Genomic DNA, 22647 nt, shown 5'->3' with positions numbered 1-22647 from the left:
TGCAGTTCTTTGAGCAACAGAGGAACTCACAAACCCAACATCGCAGGCCCTGGAGACTGTGTAGAAGCTCCCAGGAATCAAGGCCCCACTGATTCTATCTTCTTTCACTCTCACTCTCCCTCGCTTTCTCCACTCCCCTCCCCCCGCCCGCCCTGCCCCTTATCACCAAGGTTATGGAGTGAAATTCCTGTAAACTTAGTTTGTGTGAAAAGAAGCTTAGCAGTGTGAGTATGAGGACAGTCTATGCATCACACCGGGTTTGAACCCTGGCTCTGCCAATTGTTGGCTGTGTGTCTTTAGGCAAGTTACCTAACCTCTTTGAGCCCCAGTTTCCTCATCCACAAAGAGATCATGACAAGTTGGGGATAGGCACCTCTTAGGATTGTTTGGGTAAGAGGACTGACATTTCTTCATTTAAAAAATGGGCTGTGTTTTCCCCATTTTTAAAAAGAAGAAATGTCAGTCCTCTTACCCAAGTCACCCATAAACACTGATGCTTCAGACCTGGAGACCAGTTTTTCCTCCAATCCAATGTTGCAAAACCCCAGTTTCTGCCTGGGCCAGGTATTCAGTTGGTTAGAATGCAAAGGTTGTGGGTTTGGTCCCTGGTCAGGGCACATACAAGAATCCACCAATGAATGAATAAATAAGTAAAATAGCAAATCCATGTTTCTCTCTCTCTCTCTCTCTCTCTCTCTCTCTCTCTCTCTCTCTCTCTCTCTTCCTCTCTCTAAAATCTATACAAGCAAACCAGGTTTCTGACTTTGAGCCTCATGTTGTGTCTTTTGCTGACCCTGAGGGTGGATCCAGGAGACTTGACTTCTCTCCTTTTCTGTTCAATCCCTTTGTAGATCAGCATCCCCAGATCACACCTGTATTAAGTCAAAGACCACGGACCCAATGGTCATCTTCTTTACCAGTGGCACCACCGGCTTCCCCAAGATGGCAAAACACAGCCATGGACTTTCCTTGCGACACTCCTTCCCTTCAAGGTAGGAAAGAGGACACCAACTTAGAGGCTGGGTCACAGACTGGGGCAAGGGGTGTCTGTGTGTGTGTGTGTGTGTGTGTGTGTTGTGTGTGTGTGTGTGTGTGTGTGTGTGTGTGTGTTGGGAAAGGTGCTCTAAGTAGAACCGAGTCCATCCTGCTTCTCCCTTCTGCTCTCTTTGGTTCAGACCACTGAGGGTCTCCAAGGCAAAGGTCTGGACTTCTAAGTGTGTGTTGACTGAAGCCTCCCAATGACAAGGGGGTCCTGCCTGAGCACCTTCACAGGTGTGGAGGGAACGTGGGTGCAGGCAGCAGGCATTCTGCAAGCTGCACAAATGACAAGCCATGTGTCTTTGTCACTGGTTCCAGGTATGGTGGGAGGACAGAAAGTTCTAGCTATGTGAACTGTACAGATACAGAGGTGGAGTTTCCCAGTCATGAGCCATTAGGGGGAAGTAATACCTGGAACCAGGCCACTGCCTTCGACCTAAAATAAATAATTGTAAAGGCTGAAGACATAGCTTTGGGTTAATCATTTAATCAATATTAAACCAATCTTCTCCCTCCTACTTTCTCCTCTCCACCTAGTTCTATATATTTTGTACCTTATTAACCAGACCAGAGGGCTGAGAAGGTGTCTTGTGGACACTGGGTATCTGTGCTAACAATAACACTTAACCAAAAAAAATCCTGAAGGCATGGGGGTGGAGAGAAGGGGGGGTCTGTGTAGTCAGAACAACACAAGCAAAAGCACAAAGATATAAAAAGTAGCACTCATAGAACCACAGAGATTTGAGAGCAGCTGCTGCTCAGGGTGTCAGGGAGGCACAGATGGGAGGAGCCGAGAGAGTGAGTGGGGCCAGAGCACACAGGGTCCCGGGGATTTGGTGTAGAGATTGAGCTTATTGGGAAAACACTGGGAAGTATTGAAAGGATGTTAACAAGAGAAAGACCTAATCCAATTTATATTTTGAAAAGATCACTGTCCTGCAGGGTGGAGAATGGCTTGGAAAAAAAAGAATAGATTTAGAAAGACCTGTTAGAGGGTCTTAGAATAATTTAGGTGCAAGATGGTGGTGGCTTGGACAAGGTGCTGGGGACATGAAGGAAGTTAAGAAGTCTGAGATTTTAGGAGCGAGAATGGGAGGGTGTGCTGGCTAGATGTGGGAGGGAGGAGGGGCTGGAGAGTCAAGGTGGACTCCCAGGTTTGGAGCTTGGGCAGTAATGACAGTCACTGAAACACAGAGAGCCCTGGAGAAGAATGAGTCCCGGGAGGCAGGAGAGATTAGGATGCTCTGGGTGTGAGATGCCCGAGAGACGTCCCAGAAGAGATGCTCAGTGGGCAGTTGGGTCTGAAGCTCAGAACAGAGGTCCCCAGCTTGTAATTTCCTGTGGGTGTGCCACAGCCCTCAGAGATGGGAACAGGGAGTGTGAATGGCTCTCCAGGCCCCTCCCTCGTAATAGAAGAGCTCTTCAAAGCCATAGCTCCTCATGGGAGAGTTGAGTTTTTCTCAAGGAGTTATGCACACAGAGGTCCCTCAGAAGCAGTAAGAGGAGGATGGAGAAATGCTTCAGACCTAGCTGAGTAGCCACTGGATTCAATTATCCATCTACCAGCTATTTCTGTTATTTTATTTTATTTTATTTTTTGTTAATCCTCACCTGAGGATATTTTTCCCCCATTGATTATTATTATTCTTTATTATTTTTTAATGAATGACTGGGCAGGACTCAAACTTGCACTTTTTAAAATTATATTTAATTGGTTTCAGAGAGGAAGGGAGAGGAAAAAGAGATAGAAACATCAATGATTAGAGATGGTGCCCACAACCCGGGCATGTGCCTTGACCGGGAATGCAACTGTGGTTACAAAGCTGAGGCCACTGTATTTTGGAGTCAGCAGGGAAGTACTGCAGCTGAAGGCCTCCGATGTCCTGTGGTGCCTGTCAGATCCAGGCTGGATATTGGCTGTCATGGGGGCCGTTTTTGAACCATGGACAGCAGGGTCTACTGTCTTCATCCACCATCTGCCCCAGTTTGACCCTAAGGTCATTGTGGAGGTAAGAGGACTAATCTCTCAGTGTCAACAAACTCCTGGAGAAACTCATGTTTCAGGCTCAAAAGCTGGCCCCTGCTGAGAAGAGTGTACGTACAAAGAAGCCCATTAGGGTGATAGAACCTGGGTTCTGGGGGGTCTCAAATGTGAGGCACTGAATCAGTCAGTGAGTCTCCCAGAATACACATTTTGAGAAATTAAAGCAACCAGAACAATCTCAGGTCTCCTGGCTCCTCCAGGGCTGGGTAGCTGGTGTGTGTGTGTGATTTTATTGAAGTGTTTAAAACCAGAGCCCTTGGAATAGGATGGTTCCTTTTCACACCTTTAACATCGTTAGGGGTAACCTTACCTCTCTGAGCTCAGTCTCCTCACCTGAAAGATGGGAGTTTTAATAATTACTACCTCATAAAGTTGTTGGGAATAATGAGATGATACAGGCAAAATATATAAAGTGCTTAGCCCTGAGGCCTGCACCTGAAAACACTCAGGAACTGGTAGCAGTTGCTGTTATTGTCATGAGCACATCATGAATAAATGTGCTCTCCTAGAAGGGAGATCAGAATTAAAATGGTAATAATTTAAAAAATAGAGTTACCACCACCAACAACAAAAGAATGGTAATAATTGGCCAGTGTTTTTCATCTTAACTATAAAAATAAAATTTTCTCTGCTCACTTTTTAGACACTCTTTAAATACCCCATCACCCAGTGCATTGCTGCGCCCTCTGTATATCGAATGATTCTGCAGGAGAATTTTGGCAGGTATGTAGAAGTGGCTTGTTGTGTTCACAATCTTTGGGTAGGATTTTAAGGAGTATTTCGCTGTGGTCTTGTTGTTGGTGGGGAACAGGCTCTTCCACGGGGTTGGGAGGAAAGAATCCCAAGGATTCACGCCCAGGAGTTTGCGATGTGGCAACGTGGTTTATTTGTTAGGTAACATCAATAGAGTTCTCCTCCCGGCTTCCCAATGCCCCATCTCTCTGGGCCCTGCCTTGGAAAAAGTCCAGTTTCCTCTTCAACAGCCAACGCAAAGGCCAATGCCCGGAGTTTCTGCTTCATGATCCTTTGGCCTGGAAGTCTCCGCCGGCCCAGGTGGCCTCCAGACCTGCATGGTCCTTTGCTCCTGGGCGGGAGGGGACAGGAACAAATTGGGCCAGTGGGGTCCCAGGCAAGAGAGAGAGCCAGCATTACCCACCTGGGTCTCAACCAGGAGCTTTTTCAAAACAACCCATTAACTTCCCAAGATTCCAGGGGCATGCACTGGGTGCACCCCTGGCCAACGATCTTTTCCCAGGTTAGACTGACAGCCTCTGTGGTCCCACACCTCCCCCTGCGCCATTTTGACTTTACTGGGCAGTTCCTGACCTGCCCCATCCCCCTCCCACACACAATCCCAACCCAGAGGGGGGAGGGAGGGTGTTAATCCCCTTGGGGGGACTGTGCTGCCATTTCTTGGGTGTGAAACTGGAGCTTCCTGGTGAAGCAAACAGGCCTCTGCTTCCCAGCTGCCTGTGCTCAACACTGTCAGCCTCTCCCCTGGCTCTGTTTCTTCAATCACCAGCCAAGGACGGTAACAGTCTGACTGTTTTAACTCTGGTTCTTTGAGGACAGTGAGAGCTAGTGTGTGTGTGCGTGTGTGTGTGTGTGTGTGTGTGTGTGTGTGTGTAATGCTGGTAGTGATAATTATCAGCCAGTCTAATTAGTTTATTAAGCAGGACTCAGATCCAAATGAAACAGTGAGCCTTGCATCATGGTGGCCTTTTTTCTTTTTTAAACTTTTTAATTGTGAAATAACAAACACACAGAAAAATACATAAGACATAAATTTGTAGATTAAGAAATTGTTGAAAATTAAACTAATACGTAACCACTCATTCAAGACACAATAAGAGAACATCGCCAGCCCCCAGTGACCTACTCAGACCTCTCCAACTCCCTAAAGGAACTCACTATCTTGGATTTTATGGTGTTCACTCATTTGTGTGTCCTCCCCCTCCCCCCACCACTTGTAGTTTACCTCCTAAGGAAATATTAGTCTCTTTTACTTCCTTGTGACCTTTGCAATCATATTATTCTGTAATGTCTGGCTTCTTTTTACAACATTCTATTTCTAAGATGCGCCCATGTTGCATCATGTTGCTGTAACTAACTTTTATTGCTGTATAACATCCCACTTTATAAAAAGTCCACATTTTTTTCAATCCGTTCTACCACTAATGGACATTTGGGTGATTTTCATTCGAGGGCTGCTGATGACTAATACTGTTCTTGCACATTCACCCTGTGCACATCAGCACTCATTTGTGTGGGGGTCTTTCTAGGAGAAATTGCTGAGTCACAGTGACACCGCATCCTACCACCCATTTTCCAAAGTATCCCATCGCCCTGTGCGCCCACCAGCAGGGAGGCAGGATTCCCTCATTTGTTCTTGTCAGAGTCTTTAATTTTTACCAATCTGATGGATGTAGTGTTATTTTGCTATAGTTTTATTTTTGTATTTCCCCATGTTTGTAGATTAATTTTGAGCTAATCTTGTCTTTGAATCTAATGGGCACTTATGTATAAATTTTTTTTAATTTGTGGACATTTTATTTTTATTTTTTTTATTGCTAAAAGTATTACAAAGGGTATTACATATGTGTCCTTCCCCCCCTCCCCCGCCCTTGACAATCCCCTGGCCTCCCCTACCCCCCAGTGTCTTATGTCCATTAGTTATGCTTATATGCATGCATACAAGTCCTTCGGTTGATCTCTTACTCCCCTCCCTCCTGCCCCCCAACCCTCCCTGGCCTTCCCACTGCAGTTTGACAATCAGTTTGAGGCAGCTCTGCCTCTGTATCTATTATTGTTCAAAAGTTTGTAATGGTCTTTATTATCCATGAATGAGTGAGATCATGTGGTATTTTTCCTTCATTGACTGGCTTATTTCACTTAGCATAATGCTCTCCAGTTCCATCCATGCTGTTGCAAATGGTAAGAGTTCCTTCTTTTTTACAGCAGCATAGTATTCCATCGTGTAGATGTACCACAGTTTTCTAATCCATTCATCTGCTGATGGGCACTTAGGCTGTTTCCAGATCTTCGCTGTGGTAAATTGTGCTGCTATGAACATAGGGATGCATATATCCTTTCTGATTGGTGTTTCTGGTTTCTTGGGATATATTCCTAGAAGTGGGATCACTAGGTCAAAGGGGAGTTCCATTTTTAACTTTTTGAGGAAACTCCATACTGTCTTCCATAGTGGCTGCACCAGTCTACATTCCCACCAGCAGCGCACGAGTGTTCCCTTTTCTCCACATCCTCTCCAGCACTTGTTGTTTGTGGATTTGTTGATGATAGCCAGTCTGACAGGTGTGAGATGGTACCTCATTGTTGTTTTGATTTGCATCTCTCAGATGATTAGTGACTTTGAGCATGTTTTCATATGTCTCTTGGCTTTCTGAATGTCCTCTTTTGAAAAATGTCTATTTAGGTCCTTTGCCCATTTTTTGATTGGATTGTTTATCTTCCTTTTGTTAAGTTGTATGAGTTCCCTATAAAGGTTGGAGATTAAACTTATGTATATTTTAGAAACTCTAAAATGGAAATTGTTGCTTCAAAAACAAGACCTAATAAGTTTTAGGCATGGAGTTAAAATTTCAAGGAGTTGAACAGCTACTCTACGAAGCTAACTCTGAAATACAACTTGCTTTTATTCACATAGCCTCCATCTCAGCATGCCCTTGGAGTCTGCCTCTATCTTTATTTCAAACCTCATATGACAGCCACTTTTTGCAACATTCCTCAGATGATGAACTTGGTCCAAACCCAGTAAAAATTCAATCAGGGCCTCACTAATGACAACAGTGGAGACTCTGCTAATTTTACCTACTTTGGAGAAAGCTCCAGACGAGTGAGGAAGACACCCCTAATGAAACCAGCCTCCTGTCCACCACTCCTGACTCTGAGTAACAGGAGAGGTGTGGGGGGTGGGGTGGTCAGATGTCTGCTCTGAAGCTCTGTGGACACCTTGTCTCCCCCAAGCCTCAGGTTCCCCACTCTGGAGCATTGCACTACTGGCGGGGAGGCCATGCTTCCCGAAGAGCAAGAGAAGTGGAGACAACGGACGGGCCTTCTGGTCCACCAGGTCTACGGACAGTCGGAAACGGTAGGTGGACGGCCCCTCTGGGCCACTCAGCCCAGTAGAGGAGCTGAATCTGCCAGAGCCTGTGCACAGGCCCCACTGTGCCCAAAGCCAGCAGAGGGCAGCTCTGGAGTTCCAGGCTATTGAGCTCCAAATCAGTTTGCAGAGAGACGATTCACACACAGACTTTGACTTGTCAAGACTTCAGTGTGCTGATGACTATTGGGGACAAAACCTTCCAAAGGGGTCTGAGGAAAGGGGCTGCATCCCTGGGACCAGGGGAGCCGGGAGGAGCGATGGCAATGGAGGCACCTCCTGCCTCACGGAGGCCCTGCCTGCGAGTCCTGCCCACATCACCATCCCTCCCTAGAGCAGCAGCCACAGGGCCAGGCAGGAGCTGGCCCTGGAAGCTCACCTGTGGGTGTGTATGAGGGCAGCACACACATTTGATTGTGGGGCACGAGCAGGAGGGGAGGAGGGAGCACAGGCATCACACACAGACACACACACAGACACACACACACACACACACACACTGTCACCCCCAAGGCGATCACTGAGCACACAGTGGGCAGGTCGTGGAGTCTGCTGTGCTGGCATCTTCAACCCCCTGATGCTGACAGAGCCACTCTCCCCACCTCCCACTATCCCCTCAGCTCACAGAGTCACCCCCTCTCAGGACCTGTAGGTCAGGCTCTTTTGGTCCTAATTAACATATTTGTCTGATGGTGTGTTGTTGTTTTTTTGCAAAGGAAAAGTTTTATTTTAGTCAGTTAAGTGGTCCTCTTCCAGGCCTGAGAAATGTGAGGGCTCGAGGCCTGACCTTGCATGGCTCCCAGTTCACTTTTGGACAAAGAGAAGCACACGCTACACCCATAACCCCAGTCCCTTGGCATCGACTGCTTGAAGCCACAGAATACTCGCTCCTCGCTGCCCGGAGCCTCATTTCCCAAAGCACTTGCAACCCGCTCGCTCACCTGTGGGCGATTCCGTGTCCTGAAGTGTGAGCAGCAGCTTGGAGAGGGAGGCCTTCCTCTCCCAGGAGCTCAGGTGTCAGTTCCTCTGAGCATCGCCCATGGCAGCTTCACACCCACAGGCATAGGTGGGCTCTCCCAGAAGCTGGGCTTCCCAGTGTCCAAAATGGGAACAGAATGCCGACCCAGGGGGGTGGTGAGGACAGGGGAAGGGGTGTGTTTGCCCCCGGGCTGTGCCCAGCCTGCACTTCCCCCAGGGCCGGCCCCCTGTCCTCACTGATGTGGGGGGTCGTGCGCCAGGTGTCAGGGGTGCAGAGCCCAAGGGGCCATCTCTCTGCACAGACTCTTGTTTTCTATGGAGGGAAACACCCGCAAAAGTCAGTATAATGCCCTGTTGACTACCACAGAAATGGGGGGAAATACCACCGAAGGAGGATCGCCCAGGCCTTCTCCTGGGGCCTGAGTCTGGCTGGTTGCCCTGAGGAGTCAGGTGAGCTCATGGGTGTGGCCTGTGCAGCTTCCCACCCCGCAGGCTCTGAGAGGGGGTGCCGGCCCGGCCCCTCTGACAGAGGAGACCAGGGCATCACCTCATCTTCTGACTGTGAAGGCTTCGCTCTAGGACAGATGGTAGCTTCAGGGAACCAGGAAGGAGGCAGAGGTCACCAGGAGGGCAATGGGGTGGGCGTGGTGGCAGAGGAGCAACCTAAGTGATTCCAGCGCAGCCCCGAGGGCAGATGGGGCAGGGATCCTGTCAGCTTCAGTCTTGAGTAAGTGTTGGTCAAATGGACACAAGCCTGGCGTGCAGTGGGCACTCCCCCGCCCACAACCCGCCCACAGCCCCGGGCTCAGCCCTTGGCTCCTTTCTTGGCCTCCCCCTCGGGACCCTGTGGCCCAGGATGCAGAGCTCCCAGCTCCCCACAGGCTCTATGAGCAGGGGTGCTGTGTAGGATTCTTGCTGCTCTGTGATGTGCCTGGACCCTTTGACCACTGGTATTCTCTTCCTTTTGTGCACAGGGATTGACTTGCGGCACTCCCCGGGAATCACAGGTCAAGCCCGGTTCCATGGGGAAAGCCATCCCACCCTTCGATGTCCAGGTTTGTTGCTAAAGGCGGGGCCAGGGAGCACTGAGGGCTCAGCTGGGATCGGACCCCGTGTGACACCAGGTGGCAGAAGCAGCCGTGCCCCCTGCCCGAGTTGTCCTTGCTCCTCTCCTCCTAGTTCCCTCTGATTTCCTGGGAGGTTTCAGTACTGTGGGGCTCAGTGCAGCTCACAGTGCCAGCCGAGGCCGCACACACAGCCGTGGCATACGGGACCTGGGGAGCCCCGGCAGCTCTGTCCACCCGCCGGGGCTTTTAGCTTGTCCTGACCCTGTTTTGTAGCTTGAAGACACATGTGATGTCCACGTACCAGGAAACAAACACACCCATGACTTGCTGATTTCAAAGACTTGACAGCTTCATCCTGTTTTCTACCAGGGACCTCCCCATGGTCCCCCCTGGTGTCACACGCATAAGCCAGGCAGAGCTTGGGTGGGCAGGATGCTGGGAGCCCTGCAGGGGGACTCACAGACCTCTTGCTCCAGATCATTGACGACGAGGGCAACATCCTGCCGCCCAACACTGAGGGCAACCTTGGCATCAGGATCAAGCCCACCAAGCCCATCGGCCTGTTCATGTTGTATGAGGTGAGGGCGCCCCGCCTGACACTCCCTGTCCCTGGCACCCCTGCAGCGAGAAGGGAGGGGACTCAACTCTGCATCCTGAGACTCCTCCCATCTCCCTTTATGTGCTCCAGTTCAGTGAAGCCAGGTCTAGTTCCCCCAAAGCTCATAGCCTTTCCTCTCCTAACCCATGTGGCACTGATGGGGTAGGGCAGTGGTCGGCAAACTCATTAGTCAACAGAGCCAAATATCAACAGTACAATGATTGAAATTTCTTTTGAGAGCCAAATTTTTTAAACTTAAACTATATAGGTAGGTACATTGTTATTAACTTAATTAGGGTACTCCTAAGGCTTAGGAAGAGCCACACTCAAGGGGCCAAAGAGCCGCATGTGGCTCTCGAGCTGCAGTTTGCCGACCACGGGGGTAGGGAAGCCTGGCTTCGGGATCATCGGACTTGGGCTGATGATTAAGAATGCCAGCTTCGTGCCCTAGCTGGTTTGGCTCAGTGGACAGAGCGTCGGCCTGCGGAGTCAAGGGTCCCGGGTTCGATTCCGGTCAGGTGCATGTACCTTGGTTGCAGGCACATCCCCAGTGGGGGGGTGTGCAGGAGGCAGCTGGTCGATGTTTCTCTCTCATCGATATTTCTAACTCTATCCCTCTCCCTTCTTCTCTGTAAAACAATCAATAAAATATATTTTTTAAAAAAATAAAAATAAAAAAGAATGCCGGCTTCGGCTGGGTTCACATCCTACCATCCAGTTTACCAACAGGGTGGGAACAAACCTAGTCACTGTCCTGAGCCTCCTGAGGCCTCCCCTCCCCCACTTCTCAGAGAAAACCACCTGCAGACCATAGGAGTCATGTGTTGCCCCATGTCAAATAAACGGCAGATCTAAGATTCAAACCCATGTCTTTCAGCCCCAAAGCCTAGTGGGAAATCCAGGGATTACAGAACTTGTGATGGGCTCTAAGGAAACTAACCAGATAACCCCTAGCCCTCCCAGGGTAGTAGAGGCCACTAAAAGGAAATTCTCAGCTTCCAAGATGGGCCATGGAAGTGTGGGCACACCTGAAATTGATCTCAGATTCCACCTCCTTTCTCCAAAACAACAGCCATCAGAGGGTCTCTCTCTTGGAGTCACTGTTGTTATCACTCTGGCCTCCAGGGGACGCTGCTCCTCATGTGATACTATCAACCAACAGTAAAAAACACTGGCTAAACCATTCATCAATTTTCTTTATCCTTTCAAAGAACCAGCTCTTGGTTTCATTGATTTTTTTGTATTTTTTTTTTAGTCTCTATGTTATTTATTTCTGCTCTAATCTTTATTATTTCCTTCCTTCTACTTACTCTGGGCTTTTCTTGTTGTCCACATTGTAGTTCTTTAAGTTGAAGGGTTAAATAGTTTATTGCTGATTTTTCTTGTTTTTTGAGGTGTGCCTGTAGTGCTAGGAACTTCCCTCTCAGGACTGCTTTTGCTGTGGCCCAGAGATTTTGGGTTGTTGTGTGTTCATTTTTATTTGTTTCCAGGAAGGGTTTTTTTAAATTTATTTCTTGATGTCGTTGGTAACCCATTCTTTGTTTAATAACATGCTATTTAGCCTCCATGTGTTTCAATGTTTTGGGGTGTTTTTACTGTAGTTGATTTCTAATTTCATTCCACTGTGATATGAGAAGTTGCTGATATGATTTCTAGCTTCTTGAACTTATAGAGATTTGTTTTGTGTCCTAACATGTGGTCTATCTCTGTGAATGATCCATGTGCATTTGAGAAGAATGTATATTCTCTTGCTTTGGGGTGAAATGTTCTATAAATGTCAATTAAATCCATCTGATCCAGTGTGTTCTTTAGAGTCACTGTTTCCTTGTTACGTTTTTGTCTAAAAAAATCTATCCAGTGAAGTCAGCAGGGTGTTAAAGTCCCCTGCTATGACTGTATTGTCGTCAATCTCCGTTAAAGTCTTCTAGCAGTTTTTAAATATATTTAGGTGCTCCTGTATTGGATGTGTATATATTTACCAGGGTTCTATCCTCTTGTTGGATCCATCCCTTTAGTATTGTGTAGTGATCTTTGTTGTCTTTTGTGAGGGCCTTCATTTTGAAGTCTATTTTGTCAGATATGAGTATTGCTACTCCAGCTTTTTTTTTACCCTTTCCATTTGCATGGAAAACTTTTTTTCCATTCCTCACTCTCATCCTGTGTATGTCTTTTATTCTGAGGTGGGACTCTTATAAACAGTACATAGTTGGCTCATATTTTTGTATCCATTCAGTTATCCTATGCCTTTTGATTAGACCATTTAATCCATTTATATTTAGGGTTATTGATAGGTATTTATTTATTGCCATTTTAATTCTGTATGTGTAGGTTTCTCTCTGTTTCTCCTTCTCAATACAGCAGTCCTTATAGCGTCGGTTCTCAACCTGTGGGTCGCGACCCCTTTGGCGGTTGAATGACCCTTTCACAGGGGTCGCCTAAGACCATCCTGCATATCAGATATTTACATGACAATTCATAACAGTAGCAACATTACAGTTATGAAGTAGCAACAAAAATAATATTTTGGTTGGGTCACAACATGAGGCACTGTATTTAAAGGGCCAGAAGGTTGAGAACCACTGCCCTATTGCTGGCTTGGTGGTGATGTACTCCTCTGGCTTTTTTTTTTTTTTTTTTTTTTTTTTTTGTCTGGGAAGCTCTTTATTTGACCATCTATTTTGAATGATAGCCTTGCTGCATATAGTGATCTTGGTTTCAGATCCTTGCTTTCCATTATCTTGAGTACTTCATCCCATTCGCTTCTGGCCTATAGAGTTTCTGATGAGAAGTCAGGTGTCAGCCTTATGGAAGCTCCTTTGTAGGTAACAGTTTGCTTTCCTCTTGCTGCCTATAAGATTCTCTCAGTCTTGCCCTGGCTGGTTTGGCTCAGTGGATAGAGTGTCAGCCTGTGGACTGAAGGGTCCCAGGTTTGATTCCAGTCAAGGGGCACATGCCCGGGTTGTGGGCTCGATCCCCCGTGGGGGGCGTGCAGGAGGCAGCCCAGCAATGATTATCTCTCATCATTGATGTTTCAATCTCTCTCTCCCTTCCCTCTGAAACCAATAAAAAAATATATATATTTAAATATATTTTATTGATTTTTTACAGAGAGGAAGGGAGAGGGATAGAGAGTTAGAAACATCCATGAGAGAGAAACATGGATCAGCTGCCTCCTGCACACCTCCTACTGGGGATGTGCCCGCAACCAAGGTACATGCCCTTGACTGGAATCCAACCTGGGACTCTTAAGTCCGCAGTCCGACGCTCTATCCACTGAGCCAAACTGGGTCAAGGCCAAAAATATATATATATATATATATATATATATATATATATATATATTTTTTTTCCATTTTTAAATTATGAATGTGGTCTCAGTCTTTAATTTTGGGCATTTTAATTAAGATGTGTCAGGGCATAGGCCTGTTTGGGTTCTTCTTGCTTGGGGTTCTCTGTGCCTCCTGAACCTGTGTGACTTTTTCCTCCACCAGGTTAGAGAAGTTTTCTACCATTATTTCGTCAAACATTGACCAGCTGGCTCCTGCACACCCCCTACTAGGGACTGAGCCACAACTTGTGCATGTACCCTGACCAGGAAGTGAACTGGCAACCTTTTGGTACATGGGATGATGCTCAATCAACTGAGCCACACTGGCCAAGGCCACAAGCTTTCTTTGAGGATGAGATGAGATAGTACTTAGGGAAGAAAATTCATTTAGCAAATGTTTATTGACACCTTCCATCTGTTCAGCTACTGTGTTATATTGACATCAATTGTCAATGTGTTTTGTGCATTAATTGACCAGTAGCATGCATTGAGTGTTTGCATGTAGAGTAAATAGACTCGGAGGGATTACAAAAGTTGCACAGGTGCCTGGTGACGTGAGAAGCAGGATTCAAACCCAGATCTGAGCCCCAGGTTGCAGCTCAACATCTCTAACCTCACTGCCTTCAATAAGAGTGCCGTTCTCTTTGCAGAATGACCCAGCGAAGACGGCCAAAGTGGAGTGTGGGGACTTTTACAACACTGGGGACAAAGCAACTATAGACGAAGAGGGCTACATCTGGTTCCTGGGGAGGGACGATGACATCATCAACGCCTCTGGGTAGGTGTGGCTGAGCTGGGGCCTGGCAGCTCTAGGTTGCTTCACATTTCCTCCATGCACTGGGGATGGGCCCTCAGCCTATTCCTGTGCAGCCATGTCTACAGGGCCCTGGCCGGGGGTATCTGTGCATCTCCCCCAACATCAAAATAAAGGTCAAGAAGGCCTGGAAGTGCAACCACAGTAGACATCGTGCAATTTAAAGAGGGGATATAGGATTGGGAAGGGAGGCCTTATTTGAGCCCCTATTTGTCCCCATTGGTTGGGGGAAATCATTCTCTGTGTTCCTCTAATTAATGGGACACATGTCACAGAACAACAACAATAGCAACTAAGCTTGTGGAGTACTTACTGTGTGAAAGTACACTCCTCTGTGCTTTGCTTAACCCAGTAGATGCCATGATTGGGCCTATTTTACAGATGAGGACACTGAGTCACTGACCAATGAACTAAGTTGCTGAAAGTTTCCAAGGTAGCGCAGGGAGAAGCCCAGATTTGAACTGACGTACTCTGGCCCCCAATCTGTTGTTCCTACCGCTTAGGTGATGTAGGGAGAAAAAGTGACACAAGTAACAACTTCCCTTGGATGCATCAGGGAAATTAATTTTGTTTTACTTTTTAAATTTCTAAATGAGATGCTGATGTAGTGGGACAGAATTTACCCAAACGTTTAAGACAAAGTCTAAGGCTCCCAAGAGTACAGTAAGAGTCCTGCTGGGAAGCTCCTGGTGCCACGCCCACAGCCCAGGAGGACAGCCTTCCACCCCCACCCGCCCACAGGAGGCAGTGAGGGGAGACCTGGGAGCATCTGAGCCTGGAATGCCCAGGTCTTCACATCCTGGTCCCACTGCAGCGCCTTTTCACAGGCCTCTGGCTCTCGTGAAGGTTGCCCTCTGTGCCCAGGGGAGCTGTGACTCCCAAACATGGGATTGGAGGGCCTGGGTCACTGCAGCCCTGGCATCTGTTCAGACCCAGAGCAGGAACCCTTGGTCCCGCAGGTACCGCATTGGGCCGGCAGAGGTGGAGAACGCCCTGGCTGAGCATCCGGCGGTGGCTGAGTCAGCTGTGGTGAGCAGCCCGGACCCGATCCGAGGGCAGGTGAGGAGCAGGACAGGAGGTCATGGGGTCTGCATGTGGGCACTGGAAGGCTGGTGCAGGGGAACCTTCCAGAGCAGTTGGTGTGCGCGGCGCACGCGGCGCACTTACACCGTGTGGGCAGCAAGAGGCACTGTGGCATCATCCGTGACATCCTGACTAGATACTGGGTGAGCTGGCTCATTTAACCCTCACCACAACTTATTGAGTTAGAGACTCTTACTTATTATACCTTTTAATAGACAAAGAGACAGCATACAGAAGTTCAATAACTTGCCCGGATTGCACTGTGCTGGAGCCAGGATGGAAATCTGAGCACTCTGTTTCCAATGCATTCAATGGATTTATTGAGCACCTACTATGTACAAGACCTGTGCAATTAAATGGGGACATAAATAACAATATAAAAGCAATAAGTTCAGCCCAGCCTGTGTGGCTCAGTGGTTGAGTGTCGACCCAGGAACCATGTTTGATTCTCAGTCAGGACACATGCCAGGTTGCAGGCTAGATCCCCAGTAGGGGGCGTGCAGAAGGCAGCAGACTGATTATTCTCTTTCATCATTGATGCTTCTATCTCTCCCCCTCCTTTCTTCTCTGAAATCAATAAAAACGTATTTTTTTAAAAAATAATCAACAAGTACTTAAAAAATAAAAACAATAAGATCAATAAGTTACCAACAATTATTAAAAGCCCACAAGGTTCCAGGCACAGAACTGTACATACATTAGTGGTAAAAATGATGATGAAAACAATGATGCTGGGGGTAATAATAAAGTTACACTGGGTGCATGTTTTATGTGAATGATCTCATGGAATCTGAACATAAGGCCACCATGTTCAGCTCCATGGGATGAACCTGTACTCTGCGCATGTCACAGAGAAGGAATTTGAGGTTAAGTGATTTTGCAAGGGAAAGAGGAGAAATTGGAAGTATTTGGATTTGAACCTGGCCTTGTCCTTTTCCAAAGGCTCGGGTGTCAGCTTGCTTTGCCATTCGTTGCATTAACACTTACTTTTAAACCAGGCAACTGGGTGGCACTCACCCTGAGGCCGGGCTCTGGTTCTGCGTTGCAGGTGGTGAAGGCCTTCATTGTCCTGACCCCACAGTTTCTGTCCCATGACCCGGACCAGCTCGCCAAGGAGCTGCAGGAGCACGTGAAGGCAGTGACAGCCCCATACAAGTACCCGAGGAAGGTGAGTGGGGCCGATGCTCGCTCCCTTCCTTGCTCTGCTGCCCCAAGTCTGGTCGGGTGGCCGGGAGACGCTGAAACCACACATAGAACGAGCATTTTTCTCTGCAGAACAAGCAATTCAGCTTAGGGGTGGATGCAGCCAACTGAGTGGGATGGAACCTCTATTCTGGGTCGGACCCCAAAACGTGCTGCACATTACCCCGAGGACAAAAAAAATCAGACCAGTGCCCAAAGCTATCCAAAGAGGCTATTTAACATCCTTCAAAATTTGAAAAAGACATCCAAATCAGCCGCTTTCTAACTATTCCTAAGTGTGATTCATACTAAGAAATACATTCGATACTGTCAGTTAATACTTATGTACACAACAAACAAGTGTTAACAAAATTATATTTATCCTTAGAACATGCAGTCCATTCTTTTTTTTAGATACAAAATAATTAGCCCTTTACATGCAATAAATTAATATTTCAAGGAAGACGATTTTAAATATAATAATGTTATATGCAATAAACAACATTTCAAGAAACATAATTTTAAATATAATATATTATGTGCAAAAAACATTAATATTTCCAGAGAAAAAAGATTTTAAATGTAATAATATTACCAAAACTGTGCTAACATAGTATAATATCACAAAAGTTGTAGGCAATATTAAAAATCTGCAAATAACAGGATTACTTCTATTATCTTCTAAAATATTTTTTCTCTGGCTCTATTTTTCCCCCTTTATTGAATAAGATATTACAAATGTGTCCTTATCCCCCAATGTCCCCCCAATCCTGCCCTTACCCTCACCCCCTGTTGTCCACATCCATCACTTATGCTTATGTGCATGCATACAAGTCCTTTGGTTGATCTTTCCCCCTCAGCCCCACCCTCCCCTGCTTCCCCTCTGAGTTTTGAGCATCTGATCAATGCTTCTCTGTCTCTACATCTGTTTTTGTTCATCGGTTTATGTTGGTCATTATAATCCACAAATGAGTGAGAGCATGTAATATTTATCTTTCTCTGACTGGCTTATTTCACTTAGCATAATGCTCTCCAGCTCCATCCATGCTGTTGCAAATGGTAGGAGTTCCTACCTTTTTACAGCTGCATAGTATTCCATTGTGTAGATGTACCACAGTTTTCTAATCCATTCATCTGCTGATGGGCACTTAGGCTGATTCCAAATCTTAGCTATTATAAATTGTGCTGCTATGAACATAGGAATGCATATATCCTTTCTGATTGGTGTTTCTGGTTTCTTGGGATATATTCCTAGAAGTGGGACCACTGGGTCAAATGGAAGTTCCATTTTTAGTTTTTTGAGGAAATTCCATACTGTTCTCCACAGTGACTGCACCAGTCTGCATTCCCACCAACAGTGAACGAGGGTTCCTTTTTCTCCGCATCCTCGCCAGCATTTGTCATTTGTTGATTTATTGATAGCCATTCTGACAGGTGTGGGATGGTACCTCATTGTCATTCTGATCTGCATCTCTCGGATGATTAGTGACTTTGAGCATGTTTTCATGTCTCTTAGCCTTATGTATGCCCTCTTTCAAAAAGTGTCTATTTAGGTCCTTTGCCCATTTTTTGATTGGGTTGTTTATCTTCCTTTTGTTAAGTTGTATGAGTTTCCTATAAATGTTGGAGATTAAACCTTTATTGGAGATATCATTGGCAAATATGTTCTCCCATGCAGTGGGTTTTCTTGTTGTTTTGTTGATGGTTTCTTTTGCTGTGCAGAAGCTTTTTATTTTGATATAGTCCCATTTGTTTATTTTCCCTTTAGTTTCCATTGCCCTAGGAGCTGTGCCAGTGAACAAATTCCTTCGGCATATATCTGAGATTTTGCTACCTGTGGATTCCTCTAATAATCTTATGGTTTCCCGTCTTACATTTAAGTCCTTTATCCATTTTGAATTTATTTTTGTGTATGGTGTAAGTTGGTGGTCTAGTTTCATTTTTTTGCATTGTGTCTGACCAAATTTCCCAGCACCATTTATTGAAGAGACTGTCTTGACTCCATTGTATGTTCTTGGCCTCCTTTGTCAAATATTAATTGAGCATAGTGGTTTGGGTCAATTTCTGGGTTCTCTATTCTATTCCATTGGTCTATATGTCTGTTCTTGTGCCAGTACCAGGCAGTTTTGAGAACAGTGGGTTTGTAATACAGCTTGATATCTGGTATTGAGATCCCTCCTACTTTGTTCTTCTTTCTCAGGATCCCAGCAGCTATTCGGTTTTGTTTTTTTTTATTCCAGATGAATTTTTGGAGTGTTCTTTCTAGACCTGTGAAATATGCCATTGGTATTTTAATGGGGAGTGCATTGAATCTATAGATTGCTTTGGGTAGTATGGACATTTTGATGATGTTGAGTCTACCAATCCATGAACACGGTATGTTCTTCCATCTGTTTATTTCTTCCTATATCTCTTTTTTCAATGTCCTGTAGTTTTCTGGGTAGAGGTCTTTTACCTCCTTGGTTAAGTTTATTCCTAGGTATCTTAATTTTTTTGGTGTGATGGTAAATGGGATTGTTTTTTTAAATTTCTCTTTCTGTAAGTTCACTATTGGCGTATAAAAATGCCATAGATTTCTTGGCGTTAATTTTGTATCCTGCTACATTGCCAAATTCATTTATTACATCTAATAATTTTTTGATGGAGTCTTTAGGGTTTTCTAAGTATAGTATCATGTCATCTGCGAATAATGACAATTTTACTTCTTCTTTTCCAATTTGGATGCCTTTTATTTCTTCTTCTTGTCTGATCGCTTTGGCTAGCACTTCCAGTACTGTGTTGAACAGGAGTGGTGAAAGTGGGCATCCCTGTCTTGTTCCTGTTCTTAAGGGAAATGGTTTTAGTTTTTGCCCATTGACTATGATGTTGACTGTAGGTTTGTCATATAAGGCTTTTATTATGTTGAGGTATGATCCCTCTATTCCCACTTTGCTGAGCGTTTTTATCAGAAAAGGGTGTTGGACTTTGTCAAATGCCTTTTCTGCATCAATCGATATGATTATGTGATTTTTGCCTCTCAACTTGTTTATGTGATGTATCACATTTATTGATTTGTGGATATTGTACCAGCCTTGCATTCCTGGAATAAATCCCACTTGGTTATGGTGTATGATCTTTCTAACGTAATGCTGGATCCGGTTTGTTAGAATTTTGTTGAGGATTTTAGCATCTATGTTCATCAGGGTATTGGCCTGTAATTCTCTTTCTTTGTGGTGTCTTTATCTGGCTTTGGGATTAGGGTAATGCTGGCTTCATAGAAATAGCTTGGAAGTGTGCCTTCCTCTTGAATTTTTTGGAATATTCTGAGAAGGATTGGCTTTAGTTCTTCTTTGAATGTTCGATAAAACTTCCCTGTGAAGCCATCTGGTCCAGGGCTTTTGTTTGCTGGAAGCTTTTTGATTACTGTTTCAATTTCATCAGTAGTTATTGGCCTATTCAGGTTTTTTTATTCTTCCTGATTGAGTTTTGGAAGCTTGTATTTTTCTAGGAATATGTCCATTTCGTCGAGGTTGTCCAGTTTATTGGAGTAGAGTTGTTCGTAGTATTTTTTGACAATCCTTTGTATATCAGTAGGGCCAGTTGTTACTTCACCTCTTTCATTACTGATTTTGTTTATTTGGATTCTCTCTCTTTGTTTCTTGGTGAGCCTGGCTAGAGGTTCATCAATCTTGTTTATCCTTTCAAAGAACCAGCTCTTGGTTTCATTGATCTTTTGTATTGTTTTTTTGGTCTCTATGTTGTTTATTTCTGCTCTGATCTTTATTATTTCCTTCCTTCTGGATACTGTTGGCTTTTCTTGTTGCTCTCTTTCTAACTCTTTGAGTTGTAGGGTTAGATCATTTATTGCCAGTTTTTCTTGTTTTTTTGAGGTAGGCCTGTAGAGCTATGAACTTCCCTCTCAGGACTGCTTTCATTGTGTCCCATAGATTTTGGATTGTTGTGTTTTCATTGTCATTTGTTTCCAGGATGCTTTTTATTTCTTCTTTGATCTCTCTGGTAACCCAGTCATTGCTTAATAGCATGCTATTTAGCCTCCAGGTGTTTGATTTTTTTCAATGTTTTTATTGTAGTTGATTTCTAATTTTATGCCATTGTGATCTGAGAAGATGCTTGTTATGATTTCTATTCTCTTGAATTTGAAGAGACTTTGCCTGTGTCCTAATATATGGTCTATTTTTGAAAATGTCCCATGTGCACTGGAGAAGAATGTATATTCTGTAGCTTTGGTGTGAAATATTCTGAAGATGTCAATTAAGTCCATCTGATCTAGTGAGTCATTTAGGATTGCTGTTGTTTCTTTGCTGATTTTTTGTTTAGAGGATTTATCCAGTGGTGTCAGTGGGGTATTAAAGTCCCCTACTATGACTGTATTGCTATCGATCTCTCCCTTGATATCTTCCAGAAGTTGTTTTATGTATTTGGGTGCTCCTGTATTGGGTGCATATATGTTTACCAGAGTTATATCTTCTTGTTGAATTGCTCCCTTTAGTATTATGTAGTGGCCTTCCTTATCTCTTGTTATGGCCTTTACTTTGAGGTCTATTTTGTCAGATATAAGTATCGCAACCCCAGCTTTTTTCTCATTTCCATTTTCCTGAAAAATTTTTTTCCATCCCTTCACTCTCAGCCTGTGTGAATCCTTTGTTCTGAGGTGAGTCTCTTGCAGAGAGCAAATATATGGGTCATGTTTTCTTATCCATTCAGCTACCCTGTGTCTTTTGATTGAAGCATTTAATCCATTTACATTTAATGTTATTATTGAAAAGTACTTGTTTGTGGTCATTTTTATTCTTAATGTTTGTGTTTCTTCTTGTCTTTCTGTTTCTTTTTTTCACAGCAGTCCCTTTAGCATTTCTTGCATTGCTGGTTTGGTGGTAATAAACTCTCTTAGCCCCTTTTTGTCTGTGAAGCTCCTGATTCCACCTTCAATTTTGAATGATAGCCTTGCTGGGTATAGTATTCTTGGATTCATTCCCTTGCTTTGCATCACTTTGTATATTTCATTCCATTCCCTTCTTGCCTGGTGTGTTTCTGTTGAGAAGTCAGCTGATATTCTAATAGGAGATCCCTTGTAGGTAACTTTCTGTCTCTCTCTGGCAGCCTTTAAGATTCTTACTTTGTCGTTGGTGTTTGCCAATTTAATTACGATGTGTCTTGGTGTTGGTCTTTTGGGGTTCATCTTGTTTGGCACTCTATGTGTTTCTTGGACTTGTGTAGTTTTTTCTTGCCAGTATCAGGGAAGTTTTCTGTCATTATTTCTTCAAACAGGTTTTCTATTCCTTGCTTCTCCTCCTCTCCTTCTGGTACCCCTATTAAGTGAATGTTGTTTCATTTTGTGTTGTCCCAAAGCTCCCTTAGGCTCTCCTCTTGCTTTTTAAGGTTTTTTTCCAGTTGCCCTTGTGTGCCTTTTCCTACCTTGTCTTCTAATTCGCTGATGCGGTCCTCAGCCTCTTCTAGTCTGCTGTTTAAGCCTTCCATTGTGTTCTTTATTGCAGCCATGTCGTTCTTCATTTCCTCTTGGTTCCTTTTCATGTTGGTGACATTCTCATTCAGCTCCTTATAATTCTCATTGAGTTGTGTATATTTGTTATCCAGCCGTTTGAGCATCCTTATAACCATTACTCTGAATTCTTTCTCTGATAAGTTAGTAGCCTCAATTTCATTTAATTCCCTTTCTGGTGATCCTCTTTGTCTTTCCTTTGTGGATTGCTTTTTTGTCTTCCCATGTTTTGCTGTAATGTTTTAAATTGTAGCTTCGATTGCTTTGCTACCCAGTTTCTTTAGGGTATGGTGCTACTGGTGTGACCTCTCAGGTCTCCTGGATTTGGTAGTCTAGTGTAGCTCCCTACTTGGGCTATTTGGGTTCTCTTGATGTAGGCCAGCGAGCTGGAAAGGCGCAACTGAGGTGTCTAGAAGTCAGCAGCCGTGGAGGGGGTGTTCCAATTTTTGCTGTCTTATGCCCTTGGTTGAAATCATGCATGCCCCGCAGGAACTCACAGTGGCACCCAGGAACCGTCTATTGGGGTGGTGGGGCTCAGGAAGCCTGCATTCTGGCAAAGCGTGACTGTGGTGTCCAGAGTTCTGTAGTTGTGGGGTGGGTAGACAGCTTTTGCTGCTGCCTCCCTGGTTGGATACACGCGATTCCAGCGGCAGCTCACAGAGGCACCTGTGGTGTGTTTGCCAGCAGGGTGTACTGACACACTCCGAAGGGCCCTGGCACTGAAGCCACTGGACTGCAGTGTCTGTGGGCAGGTATCCCAGAAGAGGGAATTCAGCGTTTCTACAGCCCAGCAGTGCACCCCTGTTTGTTTAAATGCAGGACCAGCAGGGCTCGCAGCGGGGCCCCAGGGCTGCCTGTGGAGCGGTGGTCTTGGGAGACCTGCACGCTGGAAAAG

The 22647-nt window shown here is 45.2% G+C and overlaps 1 protein-coding gene across 1 annotated transcript in view; it reads left to right on the top strand.

The window, feature by feature from the left end:
* Positions 1-22647, top strand: part of LOC102433316 (acyl-coenzyme A synthetase ACSM1, mitochondrial-like) — a 42161-nt gene that overhangs the window by 13551 nt on the left and 5963 nt on the right. Inside the window, exons 4-12 of the mRNA XM_023744648.1 lie at positions 852-992; positions 2888-3047; positions 3726-3805; positions 7067-7190; positions 9155-9235; positions 9724-9825; positions 13824-13951; positions 14947-15046; positions 16119-16238. Coding sequence (XP_023600416.1) covers positions 852-992; positions 2888-3047; positions 3726-3805; positions 7067-7190; positions 9155-9235; positions 9724-9825; positions 13824-13951; positions 14947-15046; positions 16119-16238 — 1036 coding nt within the window. The remainder of the gene's footprint in view (positions 1-851; positions 993-2887; positions 3048-3725; positions 3806-7066; positions 7191-9154; positions 9236-9723; positions 9826-13823; positions 13952-14946; positions 15047-16118; positions 16239-22647) is intronic.

This window comes from Myotis lucifugus, unplaced genomic scaffold (assembly GCF_000147115.1).
Source record: "Myotis lucifugus unplaced genomic scaffold, Myoluc2.0 scaffold_480, whole genome shotgun sequence".
NCBI lineage: Eukaryota > Metazoa > Chordata > Mammalia > Chiroptera > Vespertilionidae > Myotis > Myotis lucifugus.
This window is presented reverse-complemented; position numbering and strand designations above follow the sequence as displayed.